The sequence below is a fragment of the Helianthus annuus genome, chromosome 13 (assembly GCF_002127325.2).
Source record: "Helianthus annuus cultivar XRQ/B chromosome 13, HanXRQr2.0-SUNRISE, whole genome shotgun sequence".
Classification (NCBI taxonomy): domain Eukaryota; kingdom Viridiplantae; phylum Streptophyta; class Magnoliopsida; order Asterales; family Asteraceae; genus Helianthus; species Helianthus annuus.
The window spans coordinates 144,377,870-144,394,377 of record NC_035445.2 but is presented as its reverse complement, the minus strand read 5'-3'; the positions used below and the strand labels follow the sequence as shown (position 1 = coordinate 144,394,377).

Below are 16,508 nucleotides of genomic sequence, written 5' to 3'. Positions count from 1 at the left end.
GAAGAGAGAGAGAGTGAGGGAGCAGGAGAGAGAGAGGGAGTGTATGAGAGAGAGGGTGTTGTGGGGTGGGGTCCATGCCATCTCTCAACCAATCACACCTTTTTCCTTTTTTAAAAAAAAAAAGTTTACCACTTCACCAAGTGTTTAAACCATTGCCAACACTTTTCACCAAAGTTTAAACACTTTTCACTGATTGACGTGGCACACTCTCATTGGTTGATTTTTTAGTTTGCCACTCCAAAGTGTTTAACCACTCCTTACACCCTTAGTAATATGTCATTTTTATTTATTTAGTGAAATATTATTTATTTTAGTTTTCAAAATTTAAAAAAAAAATAAATAATAATTAAGTAACCATTGCAAGAAATATTATACTACTACATGTTTAATTTTTAAGCCCCATTACACATAGGAGTGATTGTCTCATAGTTTGAATTTTCAAAAATCAATTGAACAACTCAACTTGCATTTATTTTTCAAAATTCGTCAATAATAATTTTATAAAAGTTGCTTTCACTGACGACAATTTTCCTCCTATTTAAACACCAAAGTCTCATCTCTCTTCATTTTTTCAACTCCACCAGGTCACATTCTCTCTCTCTCTCTCTCAAACAACTCCACCATTATACATATACATACACACTATATCTCTATAATGGTCGACACTCTCATGAATCTTCATCTTCATCTTCTTCCTCAAATGTGATGGGAGGCGGTTTCTCGCACCTCCTCCCCTGCTTCAATCCGGCTGAGCACCGCCGTAACCACTCACCGGACCTCATTTTCACGGCCGCCGAACCTCTTGACGAAACCCTAGGTCACTCCTTCTGTTACGTCCGTTCCTCCGCTCGCTTTATCTCACCTACACACTCAGATCGCTTCAATTCGCCCTCTCAATCGCTCCGATTCTCGCCGGAATCCTCATCTAGGTCACGCCAGGTTAACGGCGTTACGGAGACAGGTTTCAGATCCATTTCCGGTGCTTCTGTAAGTGCGAATAGTTTAACTCCTGTAACTGTTGTTAAATTAGATAATATTGTTGATGATGATGTTAATCGTGTTGGTGTTGGCGGTGGTGTGAGGTCTAGTGGTAGTCATATTGTTAGTGGATTTGAGAGTACGTCTTCGTTTAGTGCTCTACCGCTGCAGCCGCTGCCGCGAGGCGATTCGGCTAGGGCAGCGGTAGGGCAGATGGAGAGGGCGTTTTTTATGTCTGGACCGATTGAGCGAGGGGCTTTGTCTGGTCCGTTGGATTCGAGTATGAATATCGGTTCCGATTCGGTTAATAGTAACGGTGTGCCGTTCTCTGCGCCGTTGAATGGTGGTGGTTATGTTAAAAAGAGGAGGAAGAGGTCGGTTAATGGGATTCGGAAGGCGTTTAATCGGAATTTTCCTCGGCCGTGGGTGGTTCCTGTTAGGAATTTTGTCGGACGGAAGGAGAGTTCGGTTAAGGGAGGGGTGGAGCGATCAGATGTGAAGAATGATAGGGATGTGCAGTGGGCTTTAGGGAAAGCTGGTGAGGATCGGGTGCACGTGGTGGTTTCGGAAGAGCATGGTTGGTTGTTTGTCGGGATTTACGATGGGTTTAACGGTCCGGATGCTCCCGAGTTTCTGATGGGGAATTTGTATAAGGCTATGTATAAAGAACTCGAAGGTTTGTTTTGGGATTTAGATGATGCAGCTCAAGCTCCCGCTCCAGCTCCTGCTCCTGCTCCAGCTGAATCCTGTTCGGCACAATTACAAGAAGAAGCAACGGATGTAAAGAATGATTCGTTTCGTTCAGGAGGAGAAGAGATAGTGACTAGACGGAAACGCTTATGGGAATATCTTGCAGAGGAAGGACCTAGAGATGGACTTGATCTTTCCGGTTCCGAACGGTTTGCGTTTTCAGTGGATGATGCACTCAGTATAAGCAAAACGAGTTCAGGCGCTAACCACCGGTCATTTCTTCTGTCAAAATTAAGAAACGGGCTTACTAAGCATAAGGAGGGTAGTAAATTATTCGGTTGGAAACTCGGGTTGGATTCCAAAGAGCAAAAAGAAGCGGAAACCAGAGTAGAGGAGACAGATAATGTTGTTAAAAACGGCAGGAAGAAAAAAACCGGTCCGGTAGACCATGAACAGGTTTTGCGAGCAATGTCAAGGGCTTTAGAAGTAACGGAGTTTGAGTATCTGGATATGACTGATAAGGTTATGGATCAATATCCTGAGCTTGCGCTTATGGGTTCGTGTTTACTGGCTGTTTTGATGAGGGACGAGGATGTGTATGTGATGAATTTAGGAGATAGTCGGGCTATCGTTGCGCAAGATGATGAAACCAAAGAAGCTGTTCTATCTCAAACAACGGATAGTGGGACGGTCATTGAGGATGTAGTTAAAGAATCCATTGATGCAGACGGAAAGGAAAATTGTACGGAAAACGAGGGGCACGCTCACGATAAGAGGTTGACCGCGTTGCAACTGTCGACTGATCATAGCACAAGCATTGAAGAAGTAAGTTCTGACTTTTGACTTGATCTTTAAATTAAACTTAATTATATTATGATATATCAGTTTAAATGTTCTTGTTTATTTAAAAAAGAGGGAAGTTCTTGAAATCTGAATTCTTTATCGTATAGTTCGGTGATTTGGATTTTGGAAAACTAAGCAAACTATCTAGTATCCATGGATAGGGCTGTGTAAACGAACCAAACGTTTAGCGAACAGTTCGTGAATCGTTCAGTGAAGTTCGTTCGTTTGCTAAATGAACAAACACACATGGTTTTAAAAAACGGTTGAGGCGTGCGCCTCGAGGCGCGCCTCAAGGCGAAACGCCCAAAAAACGATTATGAGGCACGCCTCATGGGGTTTCTATTGTATGTGCGCCTCAGAGGGGCTGAGGCGCTAAAAAGGCTGCGCCTCATGGGTTTCTGATGTTTTTGATTTTTTGTGTCAATTTTAAGCAATTTATGCCTTTTTTATGAGTGTTTTCGATGATTTTGATGATGAATTTAGTTAGTATTATTATTTTTATAAGATATATAATTTTTATATTTATTTTTTAATTCCGCCTCGGGCTTACGCCTCGGTTCGCCTCGAGGCTTACGCCTCTTGAGGCGAAGGGAAAACGCCTCGAAACTCGTTTTCGTTTTTTTAAACCTTGCAAACACAAGCAAGAAATTTTGTTCATTTGGATAAATGAACGAACATGAACAGAGGCCACCTCATTCATTTATGTTCGAATGTGCAGTAACATGTTCGTTTATGTTCGTTTGTGTTACATAGTTCATTAGGGTTTTTAATTCTAATATTGTATTTAAGTACTTCAAAGTTCTCACTAATGAAAAAATTATAATATGCTGGTTTGTGTTTGTTTCCGTTCCCGTTCATGTACGTATGTTTGTGTTTGTTACTTAAAATTAACAAACGGACACAGATGAACATGAACACGTTCACTTCCTTAATGAACGATCACGAACAGAAAATCTTGTTCGGTAAGTGTTCATGAACAGTTTGTGAACACATTTATTTCCTTAACGAACACGAACAAGGCCTTGTTTGTGTTCGGTTAGTTTGCAGCCCTACCATGGATCTTAGGAGGAAAGATACAGCTTGCAAGTCCAATATTGGTAAATGACTCACATTTGGACCACATTTCAGCATTTCCGATTACATGATCACTTGAAATTTTATTTCCATTGGGATGTATTCTACTACCCATGACACATGTCCATAGTTTCTTGTCTTATCTTTACCCAATTTTTCTTTCGTCCCATTAATTTTTTTTTTGAGTAATGTGCTATGAAGATGACTGTTCGAGGAGTACAGGCCCTTAAGTCTATTATTTTTAGAGCCCCTATTTATCTAAACCTTATGTGAGAGAAAGCCAGCAGTCAAGCACACCGAATTAGAAATTCATTAGAAGTATTGTCTTTGCTCTTTGGAATATATGTCATGTCAGTAAGTGTAGGGTCAGTTTTAATCTAGTTTATAAAAAGTAGTTGCACTAGAAAAAGTCAATTTTATCGTGCTGTATGCAATTTAAAGGAGCAAATATAACTGATATCAACCAACTACTGGACATTTTTTGCCATAGAGCTGTGTGCTTATTGCGACTCCAAAAAAGATCAAGGTTTTACACTTTTACTGTATATAGAGTATATATTTTGTCTAAAAGTTCTGATGAGTGAACTCATATGCATGCATAATCCGGTAATTTTGACCCATTTACTTATGAACGGGTCAATTTGGGTTATTATCTCTTAACGAGCGAAATTGGTGAAGAGAAACTAGCTTAAATGGAAACACGTCAAGTACCCCTTTGACTTGAATCAAGAGATTTTCCATAATATCAGAAATCGCCTTAATTATTATGTCTATTGTCTAAATAAGTAAATATACCAGAGATTATCCGAAATTATAGCAGAAATCTTATTACTTTTGCAGGAAGTTACTAGAATCAAGAACGAGCATCCGGATGACGATCATTGTATCGTCAATGATAGAGTCAAAGGTCGTCTTAAGGTTACTCGTGCTTTTGGGGTTGGTTCTCTTAAACAGGTTTGTTGCTTAACTCTCTCTCTCTCTCTCTCTCTCTCACACACACACACACACACAAATAGAGGTGCACAAACCGGTTATTTTCTTTAACCGGTTCGGTTTAACCTAACCGCCGGTTATTTTCTCATTTTCTTTTCTTTAACCGGTTATTACTTTAACTGGTTCGGCTATTCACTTTAACCAGTCCAGTTAATAACCGGTTAGTTTCGGTTTATTAACCGGTATTAAAAAAAAAAAATTTCCGGTTTTTTTCCTGGTTAACCGATACATCAGTTAAAAGCCAATTAAAAATAACTGGTTATTTCTAAGAAAATCCCTAACTGGTTACTAAGCTAGTGTTAAAAATAACCCCTAATCAGTTGCTCCTCGATCAACCATTAACCGGTTACGGTTTTGGTTACTGTTTACGGTTATCTAACCGGTTATTTTGTGCACCTCTACACACACATTCTTTTATGACATTAAAGTTAATTTTTGTCACATTAATGTTTCAGGCAAAATGGAATGACTCATTACTTGAGATGTTTCGCAACGAGTATATTGGAAATGCACCCTACATATCGTGTGTACCTTCTCTTAGACACCATCAACTATGTAAAAAAGACCAGTTTTTGGTACTTTCGTCAGACGGTTTGTATCAGTATTTTAGCAATCAGGAAGTCGTTTCACATGTCGATAGCTTCATGGAGAAGTTTCCGGATGGTGATCCAGCTCAGCACCTGATAGAAGAGCTTCTGTTACGCGCAGCCAAGAAAGCTGGTAATCTTCTTTCTTATGATCTTCTTATGTTTGTCGTTTAAACTTTAATCATCATGGACTGACCAACTTTTAGTATGGGTCAAACGGGTCGGGCTGGGTTGACTGACCAACACTTCTGGTTCCACTATCTTTTTTGTTAAAATTATAACAAATTGAGTAAAATGTCATTTTTCGTCCCCGAGGTTTGGCCAGTTTTGCAACTTTCGTCCAAAGGGTTGTTTTTTCGCATATGGAAGGTTTAAAATCTTGCCATTTTCATCTGGCTTGTTAACTCCATCCATTTTCTCCGTTAAGTCAGGGATATTTCTGTCTTTTTTGCTAACTTAAAGGGCAATTTGGTCTTTTTTTGCTTTATGTAAAAATACCGAATACCCTTGAAAAAGACCAAATTGCCCTTTAAGTTAACAAGAAAAGATAGAAATACCTCTGACTTAACGGAGAAAAATGGATGGAGTTAACGAGCGGGATGAAAATGGCAAGATTTCAAACCTTTTGGATCCGGATGTGGAAAAATAAACCTTTGGATGAAAGTTGCAAAACTGTTCAAACCTTAGGGACGAAAATGGCATTTTACTCTTAACAAATTAATATATTTAATATGATTACAAAAGCTATACTAATACTTCTGCCTATTTGACCCGTTTGCAGTTTAGTCAACTCCTTTAATTTTATTAATTTCACTCCTTGACGAGTGGATGATATATAACACGAGTCGGATGTATTTAGTTGTTTCTATTAAAAAGATAATTTCTTGATCTCCGAACAGGGATGGATTTGCACGAATTGCTCGACATCCCACAAGGCGACCGCCGGAAATACCATGACGATGTTACAGTCATGGTCGTTTCTTTAGAAGGACGAATTTGGAAATCATCAGGAAAATATCTCTAAAACCACATCGAACCCGGACATAATTTCACATCATGACCCCAAGGCAAACCCCGACAAAACAAAGTAGAGACTTCATGTCGGGTCTCAGAATTCTTGGTCTCGAAGCGTGTACTTCAAGAAACGTTCCAAACTCGAGGCGTGTATCGATCAAGAACTGAGCTTGGTTGAAACCGGAGGAAATGTGCAGGTAAATGCTCTTGACAAAAAGGGACTTGTTTTTCTTTTCTTCTAATTTTGGTGATGGGATTGGTAAAGAATGGATTTTTTTTTTTTAATTTATGATTTCGGTTTTTTTGTTAGATTTGTTCATAGGTGGGAAATGTTGTTTCATTACTTAACCTAAGAAGGTTGTAATTGATCAAACTGAGTAGATTTTTTAAAAAAAATCAGATGCGTATTACATTCTTGTTTGTTTTATTCTACCAAATGGATTAGTATTTTAGTGGTATAACTTTTGAATCAAATATAATATATCATTAAGAGCAGTAAATTCTTATTTTTAGTGGAGGGGCTAAATTGTTCAATTGCAAGAAGAATCAAGTAAATTATAATAAATAACTAGTTTGTGGAATAAGGGGTATGATTGTTGTTATATGTTTCAGTTTCACCTTTTATACTATAAATAACTTTTATACTATAAATAATGACATACGCTTTTAACCTATTTAATTTTTAGCTGATTTGATTTTTCTTTTATAAGTTACTTCGTTAACTTTTTTTTAATAAAAAATTTGAATACGTAGTTGTGTCAATCTTCTCTCAGCATTCTGGTATAAATTTTGTTAAAGACGAAATTGTATTCAAAGCATGATGGTTTTTTGTATTGTAAGCGATAATGAGTATGCCAGTGTTGTGCTGAACCAAACTGATTCCGACCGAACATCGGTACCGGTATTGGTATAATCGGAACCGGTATTTATTTTTTATGGTTTTCGAGCAATAGAAAACATGTGTCGTTATCTTTTTATGCATATCACAACTTTAATTTTTTGACTCTCTATTGATTGATTGCTTTATGAGTGCTGGTACCGTGCAAATATTGTCATGGCCCGAACTATGCGTGACCAAATTCCTGCTGTAACATAAAGGGAATGTTATAATCAAATACCAAAAGATGTTTTTAGATAAAACTTTAGGTTCTTGTTTTGTTCATTTTTATAAGATAAAAAGGGTTACCTTGCAATACAATTAGTGTAATTTTATTAACAAATTAATTTCAGAACCTTATATAACATGATGCCGATTAACGTACAATATTCCTTAACATATGAGCGTATGCTGTTAAATTACGCACGTTGTAAAACTCAAAACCCTAATTACGCATGTTGAAAAGACATAATCACGCATGTTGAAAACCATAACATGATTCATTACATAATTATAACATGCTTCATTACATAAGTATAACATGCGTAATTATGGTTTTTTAACATGCGTGATTGGAGTTTTGAATTTCACAACGTGCGTAATTTCACAGCGTATGCTCGTACATTAAACAATATTGTATTTTACACTTTCACTGTATAACATGTGAGAAAATAATTTTAAGAAAAGAGTGAATTTCAAGTTTTGTCCTTTATCTTTAGGCCACTTTGCAAGTTTTGTCCTTTATGTTTAAATTTGACGAGTTTTGTCCTTTATATTTAAAAATCAAGCACGTTTTACCCTTTATGTTTAAAAATCAAACACGTTTTATCCTTTATGTTTAAAAAATCAAGCACGTTTTGTCCTTAAAAATCAAGCATAAAGGACAAAACGTGCTTGATTTTTAAACATAAAGGACAAAACTCGTCAAATTTAAACATAAAGGACAAAACTTGCAAAGTGACATAAAGATAAAAGGACAAAACTTGAAATTCACTCTTAAGAAAATGTTAAATCTAAACCCGACCCCACCAAAACTCCATGCTAGCCCGCCCGGAGCTCCACGAACGTATATGGACGATGACCACGAGTTCTAAGAGCGAAGACTCCCTCAACACTAAAAACGGACAAAAAAGCGCCCTATCGGGATGCTCTAAATTATGCATTGCATAATTACATAAAACAAAATTAAATGATGCTGTCACCTTTCTTTTCTTTCAAAGTCAAATATTTGTGACTTCGGATGCTACGATGTGGACAAAACTTAAATCATATGTCCTATATTATAATCAACATACTATATTTTTTTGATTTCTTATATTTTCTTGTTGATTTGATCATGTATTATTGATTTTTTTTTTAATTTAATCTTATTGGTTTTCTTGACCACATGTTTTCATGTTGAGAAACATTTGTGTGTACTTTTTTGTTATATTATTTAAATTAATATTAATAATTGATAAAAAGTTAGTAACACGTTAAGGAATGCATTTGCAATATAGTAATTTAACACAACATTTGAGTATTTTCTGTTATATATTAAACTAAACCTTGTTTTTTTTTCTTTCTGAATCCAATAAATTTGCTTTTTTGTTTTTTAATGATTGTTATAAGATATGAAATTAATCATGAATTAATTGTAAACACAATAATATAATGCAAATCAACCTTTAATTCTTGACAATGAATTTTTGTATAATATCTTTTTTTAATCCATTATAGACAACGAAGCTTATTTTTTTTCAGTGATATGTAAGAACTATATCTGTATTAGAAAAACGTTTTAGTTACTTTAATAAAATAGTGATAGATAAGTTACCGAATATGTGCTAAGAGCATACGTACTGGGGCGCGATATGCCCCTATAGCGCCAGTATGGCGCCGGCCACACCAACACGAAGGGCGCTATGCCCAAAAAAAAATTCACAGCGTTATTATTTTCGCGGCGTTATTCGATGGATGTTTTGAATTTTTGACCGTTGTCAAACGGTCATATATTAAAAAAAAAATCAGTTTTTTTTAATTTTCCCACTATAAATACATTCCTACTCTTCCATTTTTTTTACAAATCAATACATTCCAACTCTCATTCTCTATATATTTTTAAAAAAGTGTTGAAGCTAGTCTTACCTTATTCAAAAAAATGGGTTCCCCGTCGGAAGACTCTTTCACCGAAATTTACCGAAATTTTTTTTCGCCCGACGAAGACGCGGCCGAGGAAGAAGCGGTTACGAGTGCATGTACTTTTGTGATACAAGCATTTGAGCACATTCGGCCTACTCCCCCTCCACGACCCATCTTGCGACGCACCTATATCTTGCGAGATCGTGAAGCCGCGAACGAGCGTTTGATGAAAGACTATTTTGATGCGACATCGGTTCACGGACCGAATGTTTTTAGACGTCGTTTTCGGATGAGCCAAAGGTTATTTTTGCGCATTAATAATGATTTGGAAAATAGGTATGATTTCTTTAAGCAAAGAATGGACGCGCGAGGATATCTAGGCTTCACCTCAATTCAAAAGGTCACATCCGCCTTACGCGTATTATCATGCAAACGGGAACGATTACGAGCATGGCTACTACTTGGCCGATGGTATCTACCCGGAGTATTCGATTATTGTTAAAACGTTTTCTGAAACGTTCGATGAAAAAAGAAAGTATTTTAAAAAATTACAAGAGTCTTCGAGAAAGGATATCGAGAGGTGTTTTGGGGTTCTACAGCAACGATGGCATTTTCTCAGAAATCCTTGTCGCATGTGGCATAAGGATAGAATACGAATGACCATGTATGCTTGCATCATTTTGCATAATATGATCATTGAGGATGATGGAAGAGCGATATGCCAAAACTATATTCCCGAAGATTTAGTCGAAGGAACCCAAGCGACAATGGAAGAGAGACTCGCAAATGCTCAACTATTGCGATCTAGAGAAATACATAACACGTTGAAGGCGGATTTGGTTGAGCATGCTTGGGCGATTCGCCCAATTCGATTCAACAGTGATCACGACGAAGATTCCGAGGAAGAAGAGGTTGAGGAATTCGAAGACGGGAACTTTGAAGACGTAGGTTTGGATGCTGGAGAAAACGAAGAGGAAGAAGGAGAGAACGAAAATGAAACCGAAGAATAAATTTATTTTTTAGGTGTAATTTTTTTTCTTTAACTTTTTTTTTAATTTTAATGTATTGTTTTTTATTTAATGGAATGTTTTTTAATTTTATAAAACTTATAAATTAATTAAAAAAATGAAAATTAAATTAATTTAGTAATGATGACGAATGGGCTTTATGACTACGGCCTCAAATTGCATAACGCCCCATAAAGCCCCTTGCTGACGTGTCATGCCACATGTCGCATAACGCCCCCAAAAGGACTTTATGACTACACATGGCCTAACAAGAAATATATACTATTTTTACTAATGAACTCGATTACGTTTTAAGCCAAAAAAAAAAAGTCTTCGTAACTTATAAAGTATAAGTATGACGCGGTTAATAATATTATTTATAATTTTTTTTTTAAAACATGAAACTTTAGTTTATATTTCACTAAAAAACTTGTCAAGTTACATCAAAACGGAAGGTAGACGGACAACAAGCTGTGCCGCCACTTCTTTCTAAATTGCAAACCCAGACTGGACAATTGTTGTGGATAACCCGTTGGACCCTGATCCAGAAGTGGATAGCTTCTGGCGTTAGGGAGCCAAATGTATCAAAGGAAAAAGGGACGAAGATATGCTGGTTCTCTGCGCAAGCTTTAGCGTGCTTATCCACTTTCTTTGATTTTGTCTTTCTTGCTGCTTGTCCAGCTACAAACCCGTTTTCCCTTAAACCAACCAAAGAGGAAACCCCCATGAGGTCCACACAAACATGTTTCCCCTAGCCCAGCCAAAGACGAGCAGATCCGTTTGTCGCAGAGTAGATCTCCCTTTCATAGAGTCCGTGAGGAAATTCATAGGGCCTCTTTCTTAGCAGAAATCCCAACTCTTCTCTCGAAAATATTCCGCTATAGTTAGGGCCCGATGGGGGTTCTTTTCACCCTTCCCAGGATGTTCTACAAAACATCCCGTACCCAGTCATGCCGAGGGAGCTCTTTACAATGATCTGCGTGCTCACCGTATTTGAGAATGACTCTGTATCCATACAAGCTTTACGGCATATCGGGCAGGTTTCATCTTCCGAGTACATAGAGATCATCAACCGGTATTTGAGAATGACTCTGGATTCTACTGCAGACATACATTGTCCTAACCCTTCAACCGGGATAGCGATAAAAAAATCTTGAGCATGAGGACCTTCACGCACTAAAGAAATAAAAACATATAAAGTTTTGTTTTAACAACAATTCAATTTTGTTGTTTCTAGACGTATGATCATAATACAATCCTAAAAAAAGACAAACGGGTTGAATTTTGAAAATAACATTAGAAAATGACATGAGTCCACTTAGTATAATTGGGTTGAATTTTAAAGAGCCACGAGCATAAACCAGCCGTTAATTAGGGTGAGACCCATGGGCCATGGCTTCAGAGACAATGAGCCAACATTGGCCCCAACAAGAGAAGGATAGGCTTATCTCAGTCATTTTCATCTCCCGATTATAACATCATTTTTTTCCTAACCCATTTCACACCAACACAATAATTAACGGACATCTAATTTTTGGATTATAATAAACATTTTCATAGCATTTTTTTTTGTTGGAATGTGCTTAAATAATAAACAACTATTTCCCTGTATTTTATTTTTCAAATTAGTATTTTCATCTCATATATAAGTGCATTCTCAAACTAATCTAAATGACACGGATATGACGAGTTTGAAATCCTGGAGGAAGTGTTCGTCATCCTGGTAGAAATAGTTGAGGGAAAAACAAACCAACTTACAACGTTAATCAATTCAAAATGACTATTGATAATTTAGACTCAAAAATTGATCGACTAACCGTGTTTAAGGAAGAAAAACAAAAAGCCCTTGATTTTCAGTTCCTCAATTCTAAAATCAATCATATGACTGAGGTGGATCGACATCTTCGAGTAGAGGAAAAACAAAACCAGAGAAAAAAACCACGAAAAATAAATTTAATAATTTAATCGATCTTTGATTTATCATTCGTTTGGTCATTTGATTGGGGTACGCCTCGCTAAACAACAACACACTATCCCTTTGTTTTCCCTCTTTTGAGCCTAAAACATGAAGTAAATTAGGTTAACGAGTCGGTCTAATTAATTAATTATGTGTATCTTAAATTCTAGTTTTGGATCAAATCAAAAGACCGGGCAAAAACTTAAGACGGATAACTAGATTGACTAATGATTGTTTACGGTTAATTAAGGCTTCCTTAACATCTTCAAATGGTATACATCACGTTTAAAAAAACAATTCGGTCCCACCTAAGAGTTCTAAACACGTTGATGACTTAAAAGCATGTATGAAATGGGAACTAATCAACTAAAAAAGAAGATCACCAACCAAAAGCTTTAAGCTGTCATCATCAAGCTTCATGTTATCACCAAAAAAAAAAAAAAAAAAACCGATTTTGTCATCTTCCAGAGACAAGATTGCTAAATCCAGAATGATGTACATCTAGTAATGAAGAAAAATACAAGTCACTGTAATGGTGTTGCTCTGTAATTAGGTATTATGGGTCTGGAAATAAGGATTTGATAGTCCAAACCAAACTCCAAAATGTGGCCACTAAACTGAAGAAATACTTTTTGGTTGATGACAATGATTAGATTCTGAGCTTTAATAACACGGTAAAGGGCAAAAAAGGAATTTTGTCCAATTTGATTGGTACTTTCAACTTTTAAGTCGTCTCGAAGCCAATGAGGTAGTGGTGGATTGGTTGGAAAAAAAAACTTGGTGTTCCTTTTGACTCAGGTTCGACTCTCACTCTCCCCATTATTTTCTGCGGCATCCAGGTCGAATACGGGTGACGCTGGTTCGTCTTGGATGAGAGGCGAGGTTTTACCGATTATTCCACTGCCGTGCCTTTAGACGAGTGAAGGTCGAGTCTCCACGCATCTGGGAGAGTCAAGGGGCTGACGACGATCTAGTAGTCGACCTTGGTCACAACACCCAGTGTCACAGTAGTTGACACGTCATTCTTGCCGTTAAAAAAAAGTCGTCTCTCCAAAGTTATACCACCATATCATTTACGAAACAAATATAGTATATGTTCTTTGGCTTAATGAAATATATAATATTTTGTAGTTAATTAAAAAATATTGTCAATCTTAGTTTTGGTAAGTGTCCTTACTTAGTATAAGATTCATTATATCATTTATAGCAAAAATGTAAGATTATGTAGGAAAGGTTATATCACAAAATTAGGATGTGTTCTTCTCTATTTGTTATATCTAATATCATTTTATGTTCGTTTTCTTTCAATGGTAGTATGAAAGGCTTTTTCTTTTTAGCGCTAAAGCTAAAAAAACAAATAGTAATGATTGATAGAAACAACTATGATATGATTCTATACATCAAATTTGTATTGTTAGACACACGGTTGTAATAGATTATACACATCATTTATATTTATGTGCATTAGAATTCATTACAATGCCGAATTAAGTGATGAACTTAGAGATGAATGGTTGTAATAAGATAGATGCTTAGTTAGATACATGTATGTCAAAACTAATTACAACAACAATTAATCAAATCTAAGAAATCAGATGCACATGTATAAAAATTATTTATGTCTCAAATGATTAACTGCTGTAATTATTTTTGACACACAAATATAACATTTGATACACATATATAAAACTCGTGTCTCAAAACACCTTATAATAACACACCAAACTTGCGAAAGTTTGACGCGCTGGACCCATGCTTCTACCTCCATCGGTGAACAAAATTGGTGTTGTTGCCAAATAAGTGGAAAAAGAAAAATTAAAAATCCTCAAAAGTCCTCGACCAGGTTGAAGCCACAACCCTTGGTTGTTATTTTTTTAATAATTTAAAGAAGGCCACTTGTCAACCATACAATGGTTGAAATATTATTAAGTTTTTTATTTTTATTCTATAACAATTAATTTTACATAAAACATGATTTTCTTTAATAACTTATTAATACTTAATTTTTTTAAAAATCTGAAAACACGTTCTTCTTTAACTTTTTTTTTAACATTTCGATATAAATTTTATTAAAAATCGAGTTCATTCAAAAAATATATATTTTTTAAAAATATTATATATAAAAAATGCATTAGCTTTGTTTTTCCACATGTACAGATCCTATTGGTTCGTTAGATTTTTTTCGATAACTTTATTATCTAAATCGGTTTCAAATAAAAATATTTGTGTATGTATTTTTTTTAAATTTCTTATATTGTTGTTATTTATTTTACGTTTAAAATAAATCGGTTTTAAATGAAAATATTTGTTTTAATTATTTCTAATACATTTTATGGATAAATAATACTTATAAAACTATATATTTAATAAAAAATGTTTTAAAGGTTGGTTGTGAATAGGGCTGTTCAAAAAGTTCGCGGCTCGGAGCTCGCTCGGAGCTCGCTCGGATTTAGCTCGGAAAAAGCTCGCTCGATTTGGCTCGGTTTAAAAGTGAGCCGAGCCGGCTCGGCTCGGTTAGAAAGTGAGCCTAGCTCGGCTCGGCTCGTAACGAGCCGAGCTGGCTCGGTTCGGCTCGCTTTGTAGCTCGGCTCGGTTTAGCTCGAATTATTTTACTTATAATAAGTTTTAATTTTATATACATTATAATATATTACAAAAAAACTGATTATTATTTACATGTATATAGGTTTGTAATTTGATATTTATGGCATATTTGAAAATTGATTACCATACTAATGAACTAATATTGTATTTTATTGAAATTAAAACTTATTTTGCGTTGTTAAACTTGATTTTGGTTTGAATTGTATTAGGTTGAACTTATTTTGAATATATTCTTTTAAATTATTGAATATTTTAGGCTATTAAATTTTAAGAGGTATATATTAGTTTTTTTTTTTTATAAAATCGAGCCAAACCAAGCCGAGCCGAGCTAGCTCGGTTTAAAACCAAGCCGAGCCCGAGCTTAGATTTTCAGCTCGGTTTCAAATCCGAGCCGAGCCGAGCCAGCTCGGTTTATAATTGAGCCGAGCCCGAGCTTGGCCTGGCTCGGCTCATGAACAGCCCTAGTTGTGAATGTGAGTAAAAGGTTGAGTTGGGTTGGGTTGGGTTGGGTTGTATATTTGGATGAGAGAAATTAGTTTTTTATTAAAAAAAAATGGTTGGACAAGGTTTGTGGATGGAGATAGCCTTATATAGACACATCATTATACATAGTTTGACACAATATAGTAGCAATACACATAATTTTATAGGTACGTAAAACATTTGTAATACCACCACCTTATTCCATTACCAAAAGAATTTCTCTTCTAAATTTTATTTAGAGTTAAATGCCATTTTAGTTATTGTGATTTGAACCATTTTACCAGTTTAATCAAAATGTTTCATTTTTCATTTGTGAGTCTAAAAAAGTTTCACCGTTTCTATTTTAGTCCACTAGGTTAACTTAATTCATTTTTTCTTGAGTAAACTGCCAAAATGGTCCCTGAGGTTTGGTCACTTTTGCCACTTTAGTCCAAAACTCAAACCTTTTGAATTTGTGTCTCTGTGATTTCAATTTTGTTGCCATTTTCATCCAAAATCAAAATATGGTCAGACTTTTCAATTAATATCTAGTTTTTTGGTCTTTTTCTCACTTTTAATAAATGGCAAAATGGTCTTTTAATGTTTTATTATAACAATTAAAAAAATATGACCATTTTGCCCTTCATTAAAAAGGGAGGAAAAAGAAAAAAAATTTGAATGTTAAATGAGAAATCTGACCAGATTTTACTTTTGGAAAAAAAATGGAAACAAAATTGAAACCACAGGGGACCCAGATTCAAAAAGTTTGAGTTTTGGATTAAAGTGACAAAAGTGACCAAATCCTAAGAACCATTTTGACAGTTTACTCTTTTTTCTGTTAAAAAAAAGGGTAATTCAGCCATTTTAGTTAACAGAATTACATATAAAATGACAGAATTGCTTTTCTCATTAACAGAGTAAATGTATAAAGTTAACCCAATGGACTAAAATGACAATGATGAAACCTTTTTGGACCCATATGCAAAAAATGAAACCTTTGAGCTAAACTGACAAAATAACTCAAACCACATAGACTAAAATGACATTTAACTCTTCGCCCATAAACAAATTTCAAAAAACAACACCATGCTACTATCGTGCTTAAGTCAATTGTACATTATGCAATAGAAGATATAAAACAAACTCAACGGCCACCATGCTACTATGCTGTCTATGCTTTTCCGCGGGAATAACCGTTTAGGTGTGAACCCATAGGTAGTTATGAGGACTTTTATCTTCAAATTTCTTTATTATTATTTTTTATAATAATAATAATTTTAAAATCTGGATCTTCTATAAAA

The 16,508-nt window shown here is 35.4% G+C and overlaps 1 protein-coding gene across 1 annotated transcript; it reads left to right on the top strand.

Annotated features, from left to right (window-relative positions):
* Nucleotides 1-559: 559 nt before the first annotated feature.
* LOC110899606 (protein phosphatase 2C 29) lies at nucleotides 560-6,600 on the top strand. The gene is made up of 4 exons (XM_022146491.2): nucleotides 560-2,493; nucleotides 4,426-4,539; nucleotides 5,034-5,298; nucleotides 6,065-6,600. Exons 1-4 carry the CDS (start codon nucleotides 706-708, stop codon nucleotides 6,187-6,189), a joined length of 2,292 nt encoding a protein of 763 aa, XP_022002183.1. The 5' UTR covers nucleotides 560-705; the 3' UTR covers nucleotides 6,190-6,600.
* Nucleotides 6,601-16,508: the final 9,908 nt, after the last annotated feature.

Excerpts from the sequence above, each read along its gene's own strand:
- LOC110899606 (XM_022146491.2), top strand. The coding sequence starts at position 706 with ATGGGAGGCGGTTTCTCGCACCTCCTCCCCTGCTTCAATCCGGCTGAG. Across the intron at positions 2,494-4,425 it reads ATAGCACAAGCATTGAAGAA|GAAGTTACTAGAATCAAGAA; the intron begins GTAAGTTCTGAC and ends TTACTTTTGCAG. Across the intron at positions 5,299-6,064 it reads ACGCGCAGCCAAGAAAGCTG|GGATGGATTTGCACGAATTG; the intron begins GTAATCTTCTTT and ends ATCTCCGAACAG.